General features: G+C 55.7%; 1 protein-coding gene across 10 annotated transcripts in view; it reads right to left on the reverse strand.

Annotated features, from left to right (window-relative positions):
• Positions 1–20,378, reverse strand: part of GATAD2A (GATA zinc finger domain containing 2A) — a 129,856-nt gene that overhangs the window by 4,745 nt on the left and 104,733 nt on the right. For 8 of the 10 annotated variants that reach the window (XM_033200366.1, XM_033200363.1, XM_033200362.1 and 5 more), the window contains 9 exons: positions 12,417–12,549; positions 12,143–12,274; positions 10,512–10,601; positions 8,988–9,119; positions 8,655–8,822; positions 5,123–5,402; positions 3,690–3,988; positions 3,064–3,138; positions 2,578–2,773 (listed from right to left, as the gene is read on the reverse strand). In XM_033200366.1, the coding sequence (XP_033056257.1) occupies positions 2,578–2,773; positions 3,064–3,138; positions 3,690–3,988; positions 5,123–5,402; positions 8,655–8,822; positions 8,988–9,119; positions 10,512–10,601; positions 12,143–12,274; positions 12,417–12,549 (1,505 nt within the window). The remainder of the gene's footprint in view (positions 1–2,577; positions 2,774–3,063; positions 3,139–3,689; positions 3,989–5,122; positions 5,403–8,654; positions 8,823–8,987; positions 9,120–10,511; positions 10,602–12,142; positions 12,275–12,416; positions 12,550–20,378) is intronic. The other 2 variants (XM_033200368.1, XM_033200369.1) reach the window with 1 other exon arrangement.

Consider the following 20,378-nt stretch of genomic DNA (forward strand, 5'->3'; position numbering starts at 1 on the left):
TGCTGGGATTACAGGCTTGCGCCACCGCGCCCGGCCTCAGCTCAAATTTTAATGCTTACAGTAAGGGTCTCTCATTAACACACAAACTAGCCAACGCAAGGCACACATTCCACAAAGGACCCTCAAGGGAAGAGGAGACACTGGGGAAAACCCATTGCCACAGTCTTTTCTTTCTGTATTTTCCAAATTTCCATGATGGACAAATATCACTTTTATGATTGGAAAATAAATAAATGCCCCCACCCAGCACACGTAGGATTTTTGGGCAAAGGGTAAGGGCTGCCCCAGACCCCTTGAAATGGGGTCTCACTCTTGCCCAGGCTGGAGTGCAGTGGCACAATCAGTGCTCACTGCAGCCTTAACCTCCCATGCTCAAGCGATCCTCCTCCCTCAGCCTCCTGAGTAGCTGGGACCACAGACACACGCCATGTGCTTGGCTAATTATTTTTTTGTAGAGACAAGGTCTCACCATGTTGCCCAGGCTGGTCTCAAACTCCTAGGCTCAAGCAATCCTCCCATTTCAACCTCACAAAGTGCTGGGATTACAGGTGAGAGCCAGCACGTCTGGCCCTAAGAGTATTTTTAGTGGTGGCTAATACATCTTGTGGAAGAAGTGTTCCCAGGTCAAATGTTCTTAGGAACCATCCCTATGTGCAAGGGCAGCACTCCAGAAACCTGGCAACTGGGAGCTGCCAGGCACTCTCTCGAAACCCTCGGGGTAACTCTTTTAGGAAACAGTGCTTTCAACTATTTCTTTTCCCACTAATCCTACCATTAGACACAGCAACTACTGATGCCTTTATGCTCCCTTTCAAACTTCAAACACATACACACACACATGGCTTCCAGATGACTTCCACCACCGTGCCCACATGCACACACTTATCGACCTCTCCTACTTTTTTTTTGAGACAGAGTCTCACTTGTCGCCCAGGCTGGAGTGCCGTGGCACGATCTCGGCTCACTGCAAGCTCCGCCTCCCGGGTTCAGGCCATTCTCCTGCCTCAGCATCCCGAGTAGCTGGGACTAGACGTCCGCCACCACGCCCGGCTAATTTTTTGTATTTTTATAGAGATGGGGTTTCACCATGTTAGCCAGGATGGTCTCGATCTCCTGACCTCGTGATCCACCCGCCTCGGCCTCCCAAAGTGCTGGGATTATAGGTGTGAGCCACCGCGGCCGGCTAGACTTCTACTTTCTTTCTTATACTTTCACACTTCCCACAAGAGTAATTTCTTTTTTTTGAGGCGGAGTCTCGCTCTGTCGCCCGGACTGGAGTGCAGTGGCCGGATCTCAGCTCACTGCAAGCTCCACCTCCCGGGTTTACGCCATTCTCCTGCCTCAGCCTCCCAAGTAGCTGGGACTACAGGCGCCCGCCACCTCGCCCGGCTAGTTTTTTGTATTTTTAGTAGAGACGGGGTTTCACCGTGTTAGCCAGGATGGTCTCGATCTCCTGACCTCGTGGTCCGCCCGTCTCGGCCTCCCAAAGTGCTGGGATTACAGGCTTGAGCCACCGCGCCCGGCCCACAAGAGTAATTTCTGACCAGCCGTGAGTCCTTAGCTGTCTTAAACCTGCTGAGCAGAACGTCTGGCTGGCTCCTTTGATGACAGCGCACTCAACTGTCCAGGCTGCCTGCATTCCTCTGCAGCCGAACATCGGCCCTCTCCTGAACTGCTCCTGCAGAGCCTGGCACCTGGGCACGCCCCTCACTTAGGACAGCGGCAGGCTCAGCAGGCTCTCAGGCTCCCCCACTCTGCCTAGGATCTGTCTCATGACTGTCCTCTTCTACCTGCAGGGTCACAGGCTTCAGGGTGCATGTGGGACACTTTGGTTCCTCTCCCAGAGGGTGCCCGTCTCCATAACTTGGCCCTTCCTGACCACCTTTTATTTCCCCATTTTTGGTGGACACAATAAATATTAAACTTTTGTTCTAATGTTAGCACATACGTGAGAAAATAAACAGGCCATCGGGACCATGCCAGGGATGGTGGGGCCGCAGCTGACTCAGGAGAGCCCACTCGAGGGCCTTCACCCCACTGGTTGTTCTTCAAACACCGTCTCCGGCAAGGCCTCCACGACCTGCCCTAGGTGAGCCTGGCCCCTGCCCTGGGCGCACCCCCTGCCCCGCATTACTGTTCTACTCTGCACCACTTGGTGTGACCGCAGCATGGATGGCACAATGACAGAAAAAAGGATGTTCACTGCGGCACAAAGAGAAATGGGGAACCCTGAGCGGGCAAGACAGGGGTGTGTGCTGACAAGAGTACATGTGGATGGCTGTGGGGACACCCTCTGAACCAGGCCTGGCCCACGTTTTGTGGGTCAAAGGCTGAGCCTGGGTTCAGAGAGTGAGGGTAGTTACTATTTCCTATCTGCTTGCGGCTGTCACTTCTTCAGGGTGTCCTGGTTAGGGGCGGGAGAGAAAGCCAGAGTCCGAGGAGGTTGAGCTTGGGAAGTGAGTCTGGGAAGCAGGCCTTCCAGTGTTTACAGGGTGCACATGTGCCTCTGTTTACGATAAGGAAGGGTGGATCCTGCAATGGGTAGGTCCCCTGGGAAGTCCTGCAGAGGCCACCCACCTGTGCTGAGGGGCGTCTTCTTCCAGTTGGAGGTGGCGCTGCCCTTGCCGGAGCTCACGGTTCTCTCGGAATGTCTGCCGGTCCTGCTGACCAGGGCTGTGGCCGAGGCTGAGTTCTGCAGTTTTGGTGATGGACTGAACGTGTGCAGGACACCTCGGGGAGCTGTGGCCGAACCCCGGGAAAGCTGGCTGGAGGCCTGCAGTGGAGAGAGGGGGGCAACGGCTCACACAGGGAAAGAGAGAGCAGCGGGCGAGACACTCAGCGCAGCCTCTCCTTGCTCTGGCTGACCTCTTCCCACCCACACAGGGTCCCTAAAGTCCAAAATCAGGAGACCAGGTAAGTTACACAGAGGGGTGGGGGAGGGGAGAGAGAGAAACAGAAACAGAGGGGGAGACAGACAGAAGAGGCAGCGTGACAGTCGGCGACTGACGTGGTCACGGGCTGCGGTGGGGGCGCGGGGCTCCCGGCGCCCGGCGCGGTTCTGACCTGTAGCACAGCCCCGTTACTCCAGTCGCGGGCCTCTCCTGAGCGGAACGCCAACTTACGCCGGGGTTTTATGACCTACACAAATGGGGGTTAAAAGCGAAGTCAGTGCCGTCCGCTGGCTGGCCCAGAGTGACGGAGGGGGAGCCCCACAGGACAGGCCCGTCCCCGGGGACTTTAGGCGCTGCATGGGGATCTTGAGGAAATGTGTTTAGTGAATTGCAAAGAACTTCCAAGAAGACAAAAATTGCCAAAAGGGAGCTTCGGGTCTACAGAGGGTGGGAAGGAGAAACATTAAAATAAAACAACACGAGAACAAAAAACTTGATTTCAAACTTGTTCCTCTCCAAATTTAGCAAGAACATTTCTTCCAAACGCCCCTTTGGTATCTCAACGTGGCTTTCAGAAAAGTCCTTGGAGACAAGCAGTACTTGTCAGCCGGCAGCCTGTGAGTGAGAGCTACAAAATCTAAAGACACTGCAAATTAGTGTTTTCACCGCCCAACGCCACCATTAACTGCAATTTAGATGCGCAGTTAACAATCAGGCGGCCCAGCGCGGGTGTGGGGCGGATCGCAGAACGGCCTCTGCCTCCCAGGGTTGGTGCTGCCGGCAGCAGGCCAGGCTCACCTGCTTCAGCGCGGGGTGTGGGGCGGCGGCAGGTTCGGCCTTGGCCTGTGCAGGGGCCGCACCCTGCTGCAGGAGCCGCTGCTCAATCTCCTGCTCCTGCTGCAGCGCCTTCACAAAGGCAGCCTTCAGTCGGCTGGTGTGCTCCACCTTGAGCGCCTTCTTCTGGTTGGTCGTCATGCAGTTCTCACACATGATGGCGCCGCTCTTCTCCTCCCGCCAGCGGCACGTGAAGTCTGTCTTGCACTGTGCACACATGTAGGGCTCCCGGGACAGCACAGTGGCAGCTGATATCCTGCCCGCTGCAAGCAGACAGCACGTGGCTCAGGTCAGAGAGACAGGATGACAGTCAGGGCCCTGGCCACCCCGAGCCCAGGATGCTGGAGCCTCAGTCGCCGCAGTCTGTTCGTTCTGCAACTGCCTACTGGGCACCAATGACATGTGGACATGGGGCCAGCCAAGGCCGAACAGCTTCAGAAAACGTCGGCCTCCTGTCCCACCCACCGCTGGACATGACACCATTGAGGACCAGCAAGGACTATGCCAGGCCGTGCCTCGATGTGGTGGGCACCCTAGGTCATGTACGAGTTAATAAGGGTGACAGGCAAGTCACCCAGCCAGTGCTTTGTGGGTGCTGAGGTGCTCAGTTCATTCTTAGGAGGGGGTACCCCCAAATGTCCCATGTCCTGAGGAGGAAACTGTCCCTGCCCTGGGCCCCTCACAGTCCTGCCCACTCCTCTGCTCTGAGGGTCTGATGCAGTCACCAGAAGAGGACTCAGCCTCCTGGCCTACTCGTGTCACCCCCACCTCAACCTGTAGGCAGAAACATCCTTGGTCTCCACATCCAGGGAGCAGGGGCTCCCTGGGGGCCGACTCGGCCACCCAGATCCACCCGCCTGGCTGTCTCCAATGCTGTGTTGATCACCCCGTAGATGTCCTTTTATTCTTAAATCCCCCAGGACAAGGTGCACTCCACACTGCCCCTGAAGAGGGTGATTGTGCGAGCCTGCCCAGGCGGGGGCAATGGGGTGGGCTGTCCCTCTCCCTCTCAGAAGCTGGGAGCACTCGAGGCTCTGGAAGGTTCTGTCTGTGTGTCACAACCCCACACTGGTTTGAGAGTCAATTGTGGAGGCCAACCCCGTCAGTCTCCCACAGATGTGCACCCTCACCTGTACTCCACCATATGCCAACATCATGGGGCCACTACTGCCCGTCCCCCTGGGCCCTGAGCCTCTCAGTGCCTGGCTCTCAGAGGCCCCAACCAGAGGACAGTGTCCAGACTCCACAGTGGCACTGATGGTGTTCCTGCCAAGCCCACCCAAGACCCTCCTGGCTAGGCAGCCCTGACCCAGCCTCTGCTGTGTGTTGGAAAGAACCCAGGGGGCACCCTTGGAGGCCAGAGGCGGAAGCAACCTCGCTGGGTCCACGCCACGCACCTTGTGTCTCCAGTAGGTTCTGCACCACCTCCTCCAGGCCGACCAGGTAGATGAACTCGTTGTTGGCGGCGCTGGGCAGGAAATTCATCTCTGGGGCTGGGGGCTTGGGTGGGGGGATCTCGAGTAGCGTCTTCTCCAGCTGTTTGCGCAGCGCCAGCTTGGCGGCTGCCTGTCGGCTTGCTGGAGACTCGGCAGAGGTGACCACAGAGGCCACGCTAGTGGGGGTGGAGTTGGCCTGAGCGGAGGTGGCTGTCGTCCCCTTCAGTGATGCTGGGGTAGGCTTTGGGAGACAAGAACTCAGTCAGGGCGCTCTGTGTGCCTGCCCAGAGGAATGTTCCCCAGCGCCCCCATGCCCAAGGTCCCTTCAACTGCACTGACTAACCAGTCCCCTTGATGATGGCATCCTTACAAAAGTGAACCCAGCCATGGTAACAGGCTCTTAGAAGCCAGGGCAGCAGGGAGAGCTTCGAGAAACACACCACCCTAGGAGGCGACTGCTCATCTGCACACGCACGCAAAGGTTTACCAGATACACCGCACACACTTAAAATCTATCATTTGCTGCGCTCCGTCATGTGAATGTGAGGGCACCCACGTGGCTGTCACCGGGTTCTGGTGGTCACCACCCTGCCCACCAGGGCCACTGTCCTCTGCTGCGGCCTGGCCTACTGCCTTCTCACAGGGTATGAGAGTGCTCACCGCAGCATCCCCATGAGCCTCTCTGCACGTGCTCCCCTGGGATGCTAATGTCTGAGGTAGTCCCCAAGTTCTTATGGGGTGATAGGGGAAGCAGCTCCTAGGCCAACCTCTTCCCCTTACCCTCCACCTAGTCCTCGCTGCTACAGTGCCACTTCACAGTCCTGCCTGGATCCCAGAAGCAGACCCTTGACTGTCTCCACCAGCCCCACAACTGCTGGATGGGGCTCTCCCCGAAACCCACAACTGACCACATGCCAATGTTCTTAGCTTTTGGGGGCGGAGGACTCCTCTGGAAATATGAGGAAAGCTGTGCACCCCACCCCCAGAAAATGGACACACCCAGTGACTTACAAATGCCACACTGTGGGATGCAGGGTGTCCAGGATGCCTTCCCAGGGTCCCACCCTACAATGAAGGCTCCCGGAGACTGGCCTGCTGGTTTTTTCGCCCCTCAGCAACCGAGACCAAACCCAGGCCTCCGTCACCCCTGACCAGCCAGTTCCCCTACTCCTTCCCCTCATAGCCTCCCCCAAGCCCTGCTAGGAGCAGACCACCTTCTCTGCCACTGACTGCCTGTGCCCACCCTCAGGGCACAAAGACAACAGAAAGGACTGGATAAAAGGTCACGGGTGGGGCTAGGCGTGGTGGCTCACGCCTGTAATCCCAGCGTTTTGGGAGGCCCAGGCAGGCAGATCACGAGGTCAGGAGATCGAGACCATCCTGGCTAACATGGTGAAACCCTGTCTGTAACAAAAATACAAAAAAAGGCCGGGCGCGGTGGCTCAAGCCTGTAATCCCAGCACTTTGGGAGGCCGAGACGGGCGGATCACGAGGTCAGGAGATCGAGACCATCCTGGCTAACATGGTGAACCCTGTCTGTAACAAAAATACAAAAAGAGGCTGGGCGCGGTGGCTCAAGCCTGTAATCCCAGCACTTTGGGAGGCCGAGACGGGCGGATCACGAGGTCAGGAGATCGAGACCATCCTGGCTAACACGGTGAAACCCCGTCTCTACTAAAAAATACAAAAAACTAGCGGGCGAGGTGGCGGGGCGCCTGTAGTCACAGCTACTCCGGAGGCTGAGGTAGGAGAATGGCGTAACCCGGGAGGCGGAGCTTGCAGTGAGCTGAGATCCGGCCACTGCACTCCAGCCCAGGCTAGAGCGAGACTCCGTCTCAAAAAAAAAAAAAAAAAAAAATAGCCAGGCGTGGTGGCGGGGCGCCTGTATGTAGTCTCAGCTACTCAGGAGGCTGAGGCAGGAGAATGGCGTGAACCGGGAGGCGGAGCTTGTGGTGAGCTGAGATCGCGCCACTGCACTCCAGCCTGGGCGACAGAGCAAGACTCTATCTCAAAAAAAAAAAAAAGGCCGGGCACGATGGCTCAAGCCTGTAATCCCAGCACTTTGGGAGGCCGAGACGGGCGGATCACGAGGTCAGGAGATCGAGACCATCCTGGCTAACACGGTGAAACCCCGTCTCTACTAAAAAATGCAAAAAACTAGCCAGGCAAGGTGGCAGGTGCCTGTAGTCCCAGCTACTCGGGATGCTGAGGCAGGAGAATGGCGTAAACCCGGGAGGCGGAGCTTGCAGTGAGCCGAGATCCAGCCACTACACTCCAGCCTGGGCGACAGAGCGAGACTCTATCTCAAAAAAAAAAAAAAAGTTCATGGGTGGGCAGGATGTGGTGGCTCACACCTGTAATCCCAGCACTTTGGGAGGCCAAGTCAGGCAGATCACTTAAGGTCAGAAGTTCAGGACCAGCCTGGCCAACATGGTGTAACCCTGTCTTGACTAAAAATACAAAAACTAGCTGGGCATGGTGGCAGGTGCCTGTAGTCCCAGCTACTCGGGAGGCTGATGCAGGAGTATCTCCTGGGAGGTGGAGGCTGCAGTGAGCCAAGATCGCACCACTGCACTCCAGCCTAACCAACAGAGGAAGACTCATGTCTCAAAATAAAGATATTTGATCACACCTCTGTACTACATCCAGCCTGGGCAACAGAGCAAGACTCTGTCTCTAAAAAAAAAAAAAAAAGTTCACAGGTGTATGAAACTACCTGCCTGGGTCAGTCCAGGACTAGCCATCTTCTCTACACTCAAACCTGACCTTCAAAAGCAGGCAGGGACACTGCTCAGAGTCTTGCTCTTGTCTGAGGGCAGGCAAGCAAGAACAAACCGTGCCAAAGAAGGAAGAAAGAGCAAACACGCCCACCAGCAGAAGCCCCTGCGGACCCGGTAATTTTATCTGTCAGCCAAGGCGCTTGTTTCCAGCCTGCCTGCCCCTTGGTCCTGCTCTTCCCATCCTACTTCCAGGGGGTGGAGACAGACCCTCCCCATCTCAGAGGCTCTGTACAGAGGTGAAGGGACGTGTGGCTAAGAATAGGCGCGCCTGGTGACACGAGAACATTTGCTGAGAAGGAGATCGAAAGAAGCCACTGCTGGGAGGGCGGCATGGGCTCCAGTGCACCCCAAGGCATCTCCGGGCCCATCACTGGCCTCTCCTGGGCTTCGACTATCCCCCTAAACCTGCTGTGTGCCACGTGGTGTTTCCTCGGCCATGGGGCTGGTGAGCAGACCCCACCTTCAGCTCAGGTCGGTGCATTGCCCCTCTCGGCAGCTGCCCACCTGTGCTGGACAGCAAGTCTGCCCATGACCCACACAGCCCTATGGCCCCCAGGAGCTCAAGTCCAAGCCCCTGCCTGGCTCTGAGGGAGCAAGGCAGGTCATGCCACACAGCCCGGGGAGACACTACTGTGCCCCAGAACCTGGGTCCAAGGGGAGCAGTCACAGGTGGAACACACACTTTCCCTCACCCGCTGCGGCGCAGCCCTCACCTGTGGGATGTTGACGAGCAGGCTGGTGTTGGGAACATTGGCGACGCGGATGAGGCCCTGCTGGATGATCCTCTGTCCCTGAATCTGCACACTGGGCACCGACGCCCGGGGGGCCAGGAGGAGGGGCGGTGGCCCTGTGCTGGAATGTTGCCTAATGCTGTGGATTTGCTGTTTGGGTAGGGTGGGAAGAACAAGAAATCTGACTGAGATCAACAATGGAGGGGGACCGGAAGGCACAGGCACCTTGGCCCCAAGGACTGGGAAGGGCCCTGCTTTCGAGGTAGACAACTGCTGAGGCTGCCAGGTCTCCCCAGTGTGCACAGCCCTGCTTACCTGGGCCCCCCTGACGAGTGGGGGCATGACGACCTGCGAGCTCGCCTGTGGCCCCAGCTTCGAGGACGCCTGCTGCCCACCTCGGACCAGGGGCGGAGGTATGACACTGCCAGGCATCCGAGCTGAAGAGGTCTGCCAACGACACCAAGACCCAGATTTACATGGACCCCTCCCGCCCTTTTTTTTTTTTTAAAGCAAGCAGTTTTACTGCTTTTATGAAAGTACATACCAGTTTTTTTGATTTGGTTTTTTTCTTTTTAAGTAGCAGAGAAGTTAAAAAATAAAATTATGGATGGGTGCAGTGGCTCATGCCTGTAATCCCAGCACTCTGTGAGGCCGAGGTAGGCAGATCACGAGGTCAGGAGTTTGAGACCAGCCTGGCCTACATGGTGAAACTCCATCTCTACTAAAAATACAACAATTAGCTGGGCGTGGTGGCACATGCCTGTAGTCCCAGCTACTCAAGAGGCTGAGGCAGGAAAACTGCTTGAACCTGGGAGGCGGAGGTTGCAGGTTGCAGTGACCCGAGATCGCACCACTGCACTCCAACCTGGGTGACAGAGCAAGACTCCATCTCGGAACCAAAAAGAAAAAAAAAAAGATTTAGCTAGCTGGTTGGGGGTGGTGGCTCACGCCTGTAATTTCAACACATTGGGAAGCCAAGGCGGGTGGATCTCTTGAGCCCAGAGATTTGAGAACAGCCTGAGTAACAGTGAAACCCCATCTCTACAAAAAACAGAAAAATTACCCAGGCATGGTGGTGTGCGCCTGTAATCTTGGCTACTTGGGAGGCTGAGGCAGGAGGATGGCTTAAGTCTAGGAGGCAGAGGCAACAGTGAGCTGAGGTTGTGCCATTGCACTCCAGCCTGGGTTACAGAGCACGACCCTGTCTCAAACAAACTAACAAGGCGAATGTGTAACACAAAATTAGTAAAGATGACTACTGATTCTAAACACTGGAACAAGGAATAGGACTCCAACCACAGCCGTGCGAACCTGGGCTCACTTCTGAGTGAGTCCCACCAACATGGCAATTCATTCTCACGTGACACTGGCCGGTCCATGGCAGGATGGGCATGGTCACCCCCTAGAGCAAGTTGGGGGCTCAGGCCTGTTTGAGAGGGAGGGGCAGGAGGGCCTCTTCCGACCTCAGCCATATGGCTGGGAGAAAGACTCTGCCCCTCACCTGGAGGCCGTGGAAGGAGGCTCTCTTGGCCGGAAGAGTCAACATGAAGGGAGATCAGACCTGCTAGAGGCACTCACTGGAAGGCCCCCCTTCCAGTGTTGGCCATGATTTCTGTCTGTGACATCAACAGCGGCCTACTTTGGGCTGTGGGGCTTAGAGAGTGCATGTATGCTTTCTCCCCTGGGCTGTGGCCTGGAGGGCCTCACTCCAGCCTACTCTGAAGGAAAGGGCAACCTCTTGCAGAACCTGGACCAGGGCTGTTTGGGAACCCGAGGAGCCTATTCTTGAGAGCAGCAGTGCCAGCAGGGCACCCACTGAGACACAGCGGGGACACTGACCTGGAGCGATGGCTTGCCAGCAGGAATGTTCTGGGTGCCCCGAACAAGCGGGGGAGGGGTGGTCACGGTGCTCCCGACAGAACCTGTGGGCTGCAAGAGAGCAGGACACCAGGAGGTGAGGGGCCACCTGGCCCTCTCCCCACACGGAGGCGCCAAGATTTAATGCTGCCACAGAGGCCTGACTGTCTTCTCAGAGGTTCTGCTTGAAGGCTGAAAGTGACCCTGTCTGCGGCAGGAGGTGACAACTTCTACATGGGCCTAGAAGAGATTTTCCAGCAGCCCCACCCACTACTCTCAGCATCACTTCTTGGCCACTCCCTGACACCCACTCAGTGTCCTGGCACCCACTTGTGCCCTCCAGGGGACAGAATGGCTGATAGTGGCAGTGCCGCTGAGGCAAAGGACCCATGGCCCAGGCAGGGAGATATCAATCTCAGTGAGAAAACAGTGACTCTGGGCACTTTTTAAAGCTGCATGTTCCACTAGAGAAGGGTCAGTGACAGACTTGGTGTCCCTCAATGAGTTTTCGGCAAGTGACAAAGAAATAGAAAAAAGAAACAGGCAGGCTCTTTCCAACCCACCTGCTAATTGTGTGAGGTGTGCGGGGGGGCAGGGTTTCAAAAAACAAACCCCCACGCCAGAGCAGGGAGAGTCCTGTCCTTCCTTCAGCTCCTGCTGCCCAGGACACACTTACTTTCTGGTTCACTGAGGCAATTACTAAAGTACTTGGAAGGTAGGAGTTTCACAGAACAGAGTACTCAAAAAGCCCAACAAAATAAACTTAACTTCGCTGCCCATTCACCTGCATCTAGAAGCAGCGCAACAGTGAGCTTTAGGCTCCAGGGAAGAAGGAACAGAAAGCAGGACCCTCCCGAGAGTTGGGGCTGAGATCCATGGCAGCTCAGCACACGTCCAGCTGGGAGGGGACTGAGATGCACGCAGTAGGAGGGAGGACAGTAGAGACTGGGACATCCCCTGCACCCACAGTGCAGGCGGCCTTTCTGCACCGAGCCCTTCACCCAGAAACATGCTTCCAGAGGCACCAGACATCCGTGCTCCACTTCCCTGACACCTGTTGTCCAAGTGAGCTTTAGGGCGGGCGCGGTTGCTCATGCCTGTAATCCCAGCATTTTGGGAGGCCCATGTGGGCGGACCACAAGGTCAAGAGATCAAGACCATCCTGGCCAACATGGTGAAACCCTGTCTCCACTAAAAATACAAAAATTAGCTGGCTGTGGTGGCACGCGCCTGTAGTCCCAGCTACTCGGGAGGCTGAGGCAGGCCAATCACCTGAACCCAGGAGACGGAGGTTGCAGTAAGCCAAGGATTTGCGTCACCACATTCCAGCCTGGCGAAAGAGCAAGATTCTATCTCAAAAAAAAAAAAAAAAAAAAAAAAAATAGTGAGCTTTAGACCCTCAGATCCAGATTACTCTAGACTGAAATTCACTTTAACATCTCCTAAGCTAAATCCAAAATGCACACTGGAGTCCACAAATGGGGGAGCGGGACCTTGCTCTATACTCCCTCAAGGAAGCCCCTTCACCTTTCTGGCCCCTGACATTGATGTCGGGATCAAGGCAACGCCAGAGACTCCTGCTGGCCCAGCGAGGAGGGGAGACAGGCACGCACCTTCTGGGCGGTGGCTTCCTTTTGTATCTGACTCTGCCGCAACTTTTTCAACAAAACGAGTTTTGCTTCTTCTAACCTCAACTCTTCTTTGAGCTGTTTGATCATCCTTTCTCGTTCTTCAGGACTGCTTTTCTGCAAGGGCGAGAGGAACAGGGTTGAGGGGGAGCGTCCTTGGTGGGAAGCAGAGGCCCTGCCGTCACTAGCTCCACCCAAGGGCGTCATGAGTGGGAAGGGCACAGTGGGGCTCCGGCGGCAGTGCCACCACATGGCTCACCATGAGGGCCTCGGTGCTAGTCTCCTTCAAGGCCACCGTGGTCAGCCCATTCACTCTCGGGCTTGAGGGCTGCTCGTTGTCGGACAGCACAATCACGTCGGGTGAGGGAGGTCTCCTCTCGGATTTCATGTCACTGTGGGGCGGAGACAGGAGTAACCAGAGTGCCCTTGACAGCCGTGCCCACCCTTGTGGACACATGGCAGGGAGGTGAGACCTCCCTGGCTGCTGTCTGCCCTGCATCTTCCACATCCCCAGCCCCACTCCACGGTACCCAGGCTGCCTCCTTCTTCTCACCCACACGTCATAGGGCACCCAATCCCAGTGCCCAGGTGGGCACCTTGATGGTAGGGACTTGTTAGTGCCTGCCGCCATGTCGCCAGGGCTGAGGGTGTATATGCCCCTGAACGTGACATGGTGACTTTGGAAAACATGGCTGCTCCCTCTACCGTGTGCCTCGGATTGTGTAAACACTCGGCTCTGGATCCTGGGGTCCTGCTCAGTGTTAGCCATTGTGGGGGCTTAAGCATGCTGGGTCTGATGGCATGTGTGTGCCTCACCACCAGCGGCAGCCCCTGGCCATGGTGGAAACCCCTTAAAGAAGAGCCCAGCTCCCTGTGTGAACCACTTTCTTCTCTCTCCACCCAGGAAGGCCAACAGCCCTCACACCTGGCAGCCAACCTGTCCCCAGAAGACCAAGGGGTGTATCCACAGGCTGCCAGCCTGCTCACAAGGTGGCACCAAGTGCTAGATGGCCCTTCTTAGGCCCCACGTGGCAGCAGCAACTATCTGTTTTGAAACTGACTAGGACACAAGTTCTCTCAAAGACCAGAGACTCTCCACCGGCCTGATCTACTCATGGACTGGTTTCTGGCTGGCTGCTTCCAGCTCCACGTGGATGCCAACGTCATTCTGCCTGTTACCCTTCTGCCCACTCCATAAGTTCCAGTTCAAAACTGCATCATGAGACAGTTCATCATGATTCCAGCCCTCACACCTTTTTCTTTCTAATGAATTTGCCATGGTCTGGGGAATTCACTTCTACCTGTGAACTTGACCTGAGGCCTGTTCCTCCCTTCTCACTGTCGGCCCACAGCATCTCACTACCAGCTGAGAAGCACCAGGGGACAATCAGGGAAGTACGTGCAGGCTTTCCTTTTTTGTTATTTTGTCAAAATACGGTCACAAACATCTAAGAGTGTGGCTGATGAGCTGCTGTTATTCATCAGAATCGGGAAACAGTAAATATTCATTCTGTGCTAACTGTGGGCCAGGCTCCAAGATAAGTGCGCGTGGCACCCACGTCAGTTGACCCAGGCAGGAACACATCAGTCTGATTTTCCCCTTCCTGTGAACAATCCTCTAGGATGTATGTGTACAGCTGACACTACTGAAGGTGCAGGGCTGAACACCTGCTGTGGTGTTGCTGACCCAATGCAAGTCCCAGAGACAGCACTTGTCCCCAACCAAGCAGCTCCATTTGCTGATGGCACAAGGCAAACTGTCCCTGAAGATATGGGTTCATTGTACTTTTTTTTTTTTTTTTGAGATGCAGTCTCGCTCTGTCGCCCAGGCTGGAGTGCCGTGGTGCAATCTCGGCTCACTACAACCTCCACCTCCCTGGTTCAGGCGATTCTCCTGCCTCAGTCACCTGAGTAGCTGGGATTACAAGCATGCACCATCACGCCCGGCTAATTTTTTTTGTTGTTGTTGTTGGTATTTTTGTAGAGACAGGGGTTCACCATGTTGGACAGGGTGGTCTTGAACTCCTGACGTCAGGTGATCCGCCCACCTCAGCCTCATTGTACTTTCATCCAAGTGAATCAGGTCTGTTTTTTTGTCAGCAGGAAAACCAGCCAAGGACAGAACGCATCCTCTAGGTGGCACTGTGACCCAGGGAACAAACTCGGACAAAGTTAACTGGGAGCTACAGCTCAAAGTTATCCGGGCTCTCGCTCTGCCTGGGTCCAGTTCATAATCAGACTCCGGCAGGGTTGAGGAGCGTCGCTAGGATGAAGAACCTGGCTCTGCTCTAGCAGCCATTGGGACCTCTGAGGTCCCCTCCAAGTCCAGGAGCTGCGTCCTCAGGGAATGGTGGACACAGAGCACCAGAGGCTAAGGCTTCACCAAGGCTACCCTGGACTCACCAGATGCTGGACTCAGGAACCGCTTTACTTGCTCTCCTCTTGTCCCTCCTAATTCCACCCACCAGAGCTATGTGGCAGCTGTACCTGAACGCTGGTCCTAGCCCTGATCAACCAGGTTCTCACCAGAGACCTGGACATGGACAGAAAGGTATGATTTCAAAGTATACAATCCCCCAGGCAAGGGGTTATCAGCCCACATTCTGAAGCCCAGAACTGGGCAGTTTGTTTCTAAAGTAACCCAGGACACCTCACTCAGGTCTTAGCACACCGCCAGCATGTCTCTCCTTGCTGCCGGCCCCATGCCGCCCAAGATCGACTTTCAAGGTGACCTCAGGGCTCCAATTCCAGGCTCCCTGGACGTGTACACACACTGAGCACCTCAGAGGCAGGTGGTCCCAAGGTTCCAGCACAGAGCTGCAGCGGCTGGCCTCTACCCAGGTGGGCTCCAAAATGAACAGGGTAGCGGGGGCCCAAGGCAGCATCCCGTATAGAGTTACAGACACACTTCTGGGCCAGCACGAGCTGAAATGAAATGACAGCCAAGCTCTAAGGGACTTAACACCTCTTATCATCTTATTGAGGGCGTGAGGTTCTTCCAGAGGTGAGATGTCTAATAAAATTCAAATCTGCCTGAGGGAAGGGTCCAGACCACCTAGTAGCTGAAGCTGCCTGAGTGGGCTGCTCTGACCACGGTGCTTCCTAGCCCCATCTTGGCTTGCGACTAATCAATAACTCATCCAAGAGATGATGTCACCACCCATCAATGATCACTCAGCATCCCAGCAGCCAGCAGGGAGTGAACTTCCTGTATGCTAATCAGGCCACCAAAAAGTCATGTGACAAAGGCATTTCCCTCCTTGGTCACATGACCCTTTAACTGTGCCTTCCAACGTGAAAACCATGGCAACGGCCAGTTCCAACCGGTTTGTGACACGCAGCCTTCATTTTGAGAAGGGAGGTAAGGGTTCAGGTGCTGTCAGAAAATGGAGGCGCCAGGCTCACCCCAGGGCTGTGGAGCTGCAGGCACTTCCTGTGTGGCGCCGGCCCACAGGGGACTGTTGCTGCACCACAGGCTCCAGTCACCTCTACACACACCACACACAGGCCCCTCTAAGTTTCTAAAATGAAAAACTTTGTTAAGCTCACTTTTTAAAGGAGAGGGGCTTTAAGAGTCTCAGGACTTTTTAAAATAAAATTCAGGAAAAAAAGCATGTGGCTCAAAATGATGGTGGCATTATTTCAGGGAAAAATTTAATTATGAAAACTGTCTGAAGTAAATAAAAGCAGTGGAAACCTAGCCCAGCATGCTGAGAGGGATGGCATCGTGGCCCAGGGACAGCGTCTGCCATTCACTCCACAGCGGCCGTCCCAGGCACCAAATTTATTTGGAAGTGATGTGGTATTTCAGGACAAATCCCATAAGCCCGTCCTGCCCATCTTGAGAAGCCTTAATGTAAAACACACTGATCAAGAGATTTTATGTGACCTACAAAAATCCCTGGAAGCAGGCCAGGCTGTTATCAGCGTAAATGGTCTCACCCGCTCCCTGCCACGCACCACCCCCACTCCCCCACCCGCTGGTACCAGCCCTGACCTCACAAGCACAGAAATTCTGTTACCTGCCAGGAACTTCCACAGAACTTCCTGGAGGAGAGGCCGGGATTATAAACTTAAATTGAGACACGATCCCACTTCCACAGCACAAGGTTATGGCTTTCAGCTGCCCAGCAACCAGCGGCCAGTACGTGGTTAATATTTAGTGTTCCCTCAGCCAGTGCTGGGAAGGAGCCGTCCTTGGAGGCTGGGACCTTTGTGGTTCTCTGAATGGGCCTGCCTGGTATGCAGGGAAGGCACACTTCATCCCCCTCTCCCTCATTCATTCATTCCTCACTCACATCTGCTGAGAGCTCATTTAAAAAGTAGGTGCTGCAGCAGGCAGTGGGGAGGAACCCCTGGATAAAAGGAGGCTCTGTCCTTAGGGTTCAGTCTACCAGGTAGGTCAGACACAAAAGGGAAGGGGCAGGTGGGGGCGAGGCTGTAGGTGGGCTTGGGGCTGGCCCCGTGAATGTCTGACCACCGCTGTCACAGCCATAGCAGCAGGGCAGCTTCTCCAGAACTTGTATAAATGCAGCATGTCCTCCTTGCCCCAGACCTACTTGATCAAAGTCTGTATTTCAGCAAGATCCCCCAAGTCTTGCACACACTAGGGAAGTTGGGGATGACCATGACCTGCGGCCCAATGAGGCCTTGGGATAAGAAATCCTCCTCCAGGCTGGCTCGGGGAGACAGGCAGGGCCCAGCAATGCCTTCTCCAGCCACATAACCATTTCCCACTAGAACCTTTCCTCCTCACCTCTTTCAGGCCTAGCAGAGTGGGCTGCTGGCTGTGTGTAAAGGTGGGATGAGGGCTCTGCTAGTGCCAACACCAGTCCTGCCAGCCCACTTGTCCCTTGTGCAAACACTCATCTTGGGCTCACCAGGCCCTACCCGACATGAACCAAGCTGTTAACATCCCCCGCCCTCCTGGGGCCTAGCCCACAGACATGGCCCAGCATGGCTGTGTTCTGTCTGCAGAACATCCCTCTTCAACATGCCTCAGGAAGCCTGCCCGGCCCTGTCCCCATGCCCCAAGGTGAAGGTCATAGCAGAACTTGGGGTTCTACTTGGGGGAGTGCAGATCTAAGCAGAAACCCCCCAGCTTCCTAAGAGGGGCTGGCTGGGGGGTTTCTGTTCCTTAGCCCCCCAACAGCCCAGTGACTGGCCCACCCACGCTCGGCCCAGCAAGCCTGTCTAAGTGCCTTTGGTTCCCTGCACCGCACCCCACTCCACCCCTGTGAAGATGAGCCCTCCCTCCCCCTGCCTTGCAGGGTGACATGTCAGCACCTGTCTGACAAGCAGGTTCCTGCACCCTGAGCTGGGGGCCATCATGACCTCCTTCAGGTGGGTGTGGCACCGGCACAGCACCCAGGGACCTATGGCCTCACTCTGTGGCACAGCCTCAGCTCCCAACAAGGGACAGGGTGTCCCCAGGGTGACCAGATGAACAAAGGGCAAGGGGGCATCCAGCCCTGGGGTGATACCATAGCCCCAGAGAAGGGGGCAAGCTCCCATGTCCTCAGAGCCAGGAATCTCCTCCTAAGTCCATGATGGCTGGGGATAGGGGAAGAGGCTGGCTGAGCCCATCGTGTGAGGGTGCTGAGCCCTGAACCCACGCACTCCCTGTGGAGTAGCTCCTTTAGCAAGCTGCGGCCTGGAGCTCACTGGCCACCCCTGCCCAGCTTTGGACTTCAAACAGCAGCAGGCAAGTCAGACTGTGGAGAGAGCCCTCACCCAGTGAGTCAGAAGACACCTGGGTCTCACTTGGTTCTGCCTCTTGCAAGTGACACTTCCCTCTCCATGGCTCCTGCATGGCAGGGCAGAGGAATCCCTGTCCCGCAGACACTCATGGCTGCCTGGTGAGGTGAGACTTCAGTGCTGAGGAGGCTCGGGCACCTTAGACCGCTGGCTGGGTGCAGGGGGATCAGGCAGCCCTGCTGATCTGAAAATGCTCAGCTCAGGCCTCGGGAACAGTGACGTTCCTGACAGCACTCATAGCCACCCCACATGCCCCTAGGATGGAGAAGGAGGTCTGTCCCAACAGCCTGGGTCCCCTGCATCAGGTCCCATTCCCAACTCGGAGAAAGAAATGGAGTTGTTTGCCGGGAGCTGCCCCCAGGGCTGTCATTTGGTGGGGTGGAAGCATCCTGCTGTCAGATCACATGCTGCCTCTTCAGAGCCAACCGCCCACATGCAGCAGCCCCAAAAACCCAGATGGCAGCAGCACCACTGACTCCCAAAGCCCGATGGATGCTCTGACAGGATGCAACCTTGAAGGGGCTAGGAGCGCGCAGGAGTGATTTTCTTTCAGATTTTTTTTTTTTTTTTGGAGACGGAGTCTCGCTCTGTCGCCCAGGCTGGAGTGCAGTGGCCGGATCTCAGCTCACTGCAAGCTCCGCCTCCCGGGTTCACGCCATTCTCCTGCCTCAGCCTCCCGAGTAGCTGGGACTACAGGTGCCCGCCACCTCGCCCGGTTAGTTTTTTGTATTTTTTTTTAGTAGAGACGGGGTTTCACCGTGTTAGCCAGGATGGTCTCGATCTCCTGACCTCGTGATCCGCCCGTCTCGGCCTCCCAAAGTGCTGGGATTACAGGCTTGTGCCACCACAACCGGCCTTCTTTCAGATTGTAGGGCCTTAGAGGAAAGTACTTCCTGGGGTCCCCAACACTGGGAAGATAAGGGCAGCAAATAGGCCACCTTGCCTCGGCCTTGCAGCTCCCAGATGGGAGCGACAGCAAGGAATAAACTTGAAACATGTGCCTGACCTGACCGCTTTCTGAGGAGAGAGTGGGAGCCCGGTACAGAGCAGACAATCTCAGTAAACAAGTCCTGAAATGTGACACCTGAGCATTCACAAACTCCCCAAGGGCAGAATGGGTCTGCTGGGGGCCTGGAAAGACTGGGGAGGGCCCACCTCCTCCTCTTGCCTTGGTGGAGGTTCCAGGGTGGGGGCTGTGAGTTCAGGAGGAGCCACGCCGCAGACTGATGGACCCCCTTGCACGGTGGGCAGCTGCTTCCCTCGTGCACACAGATGTTGTGCTGCTAGAGGAAAGGGAAACCCACTTACAAGGATTTCTGAATTGTGTGTCTTCATGTGTCTTTGTAAAGTAACAGACCCTGGAAGCCAAACTCCTATTCTTTGAATCCAAGCGCTTTTGTGAATATGAAAAAGGAGCCCTAATACTTATGGCTGACAAACCCTGGACACCGGACCAGACTCTGCAAGACCCCCCGACCCATCTCTGTAGTCTTGAGGAGGCAATAGGCTCTGGCTGCATCTATTCACAGGCCCCGTAGTACTGGACCTGGGCTGGTTTTATGGCTCAATTCCCAAACTACAGAATGCAGAGGAAGTGACGTGGCAGCCTTTTGAGGTGAAGTCACAGAAGCCTTGCAGCTTCTGCCTGAGCCCTCGGAATGCTTGCTCTAGGAGAGCTGAGGTCTGACTGCCCCAAACCACCATGGGGTCAGAGGCCCACGCTAGCCTCCGCTACATGGGGGAGATGGAGACAGGCAGAGACTGGTCCAGCCAGTCCCAGCTGTTTTGGCCATCACATGTGAGCGATGAAACCACTGGGGACACCCAGCCCAGCTGACGTGCAACTGCAAAGACCAGAGCGCCCCACCAGCAGTGCCCAGCTGGGCGGGACCAGCCAACCAGCAGAACCGACAGACTGAAAAACGTCAATACCTCGCTGCTTTAAACCACTAAGCTAATGGAGCCTATGGCCCAGCCTGGCCCCTGGGGAGCTAACCCGTATCACTGTAACTCCACTTCCTCCCTCAGATGCTACCCTGGGACAAAGCAGGGAAAGAGAAGGGGGAAAGAAAGGGTTTACCCGGCCGGGAGCAGTGGCTCAAGCCTGTAATCCCAGCACTTTGGGAGGCCGAGACAAGCGGATCACGAGGTCAGGAGATCGAGACCATCCTGGCTAACACGGTGAAACCCCGTCTCTACTAAAAAATACAAAAAAAAAACTAGCCGGGCGAGGTGGCGGGCGCCTATAGTCTCAGCTACTCGGGAGGCTGAGGCAGGAGAATGGCGGGAACCCGGGAGGCGGAGCTTGCAGTGAGCTGAGATCCGGCCACTGCACTCCAGCCTGGGCGAAAGAGCGAGACTCCGTCTCAAAAAAAAAAAAAAAAAAAAAAAAGAAAGGGTTTACCCAAATAACTACCCGCGGAGCCTTAAAGCTCCCCCTGACAGAGGGACCAGCAGCAGCTAC

The sequence above is a fragment of the Trachypithecus francoisi genome, unplaced genomic scaffold (genome assembly GCF_009764315.1).
Source record: "Trachypithecus francoisi isolate TF-2019V2 unplaced genomic scaffold, Tfra_2.0 Lachesis_group5, whole genome shotgun sequence".
Taxonomy (NCBI): Eukaryota; Metazoa; Chordata; class Mammalia; order Primates; family Cercopithecidae; genus Trachypithecus; species Trachypithecus francoisi.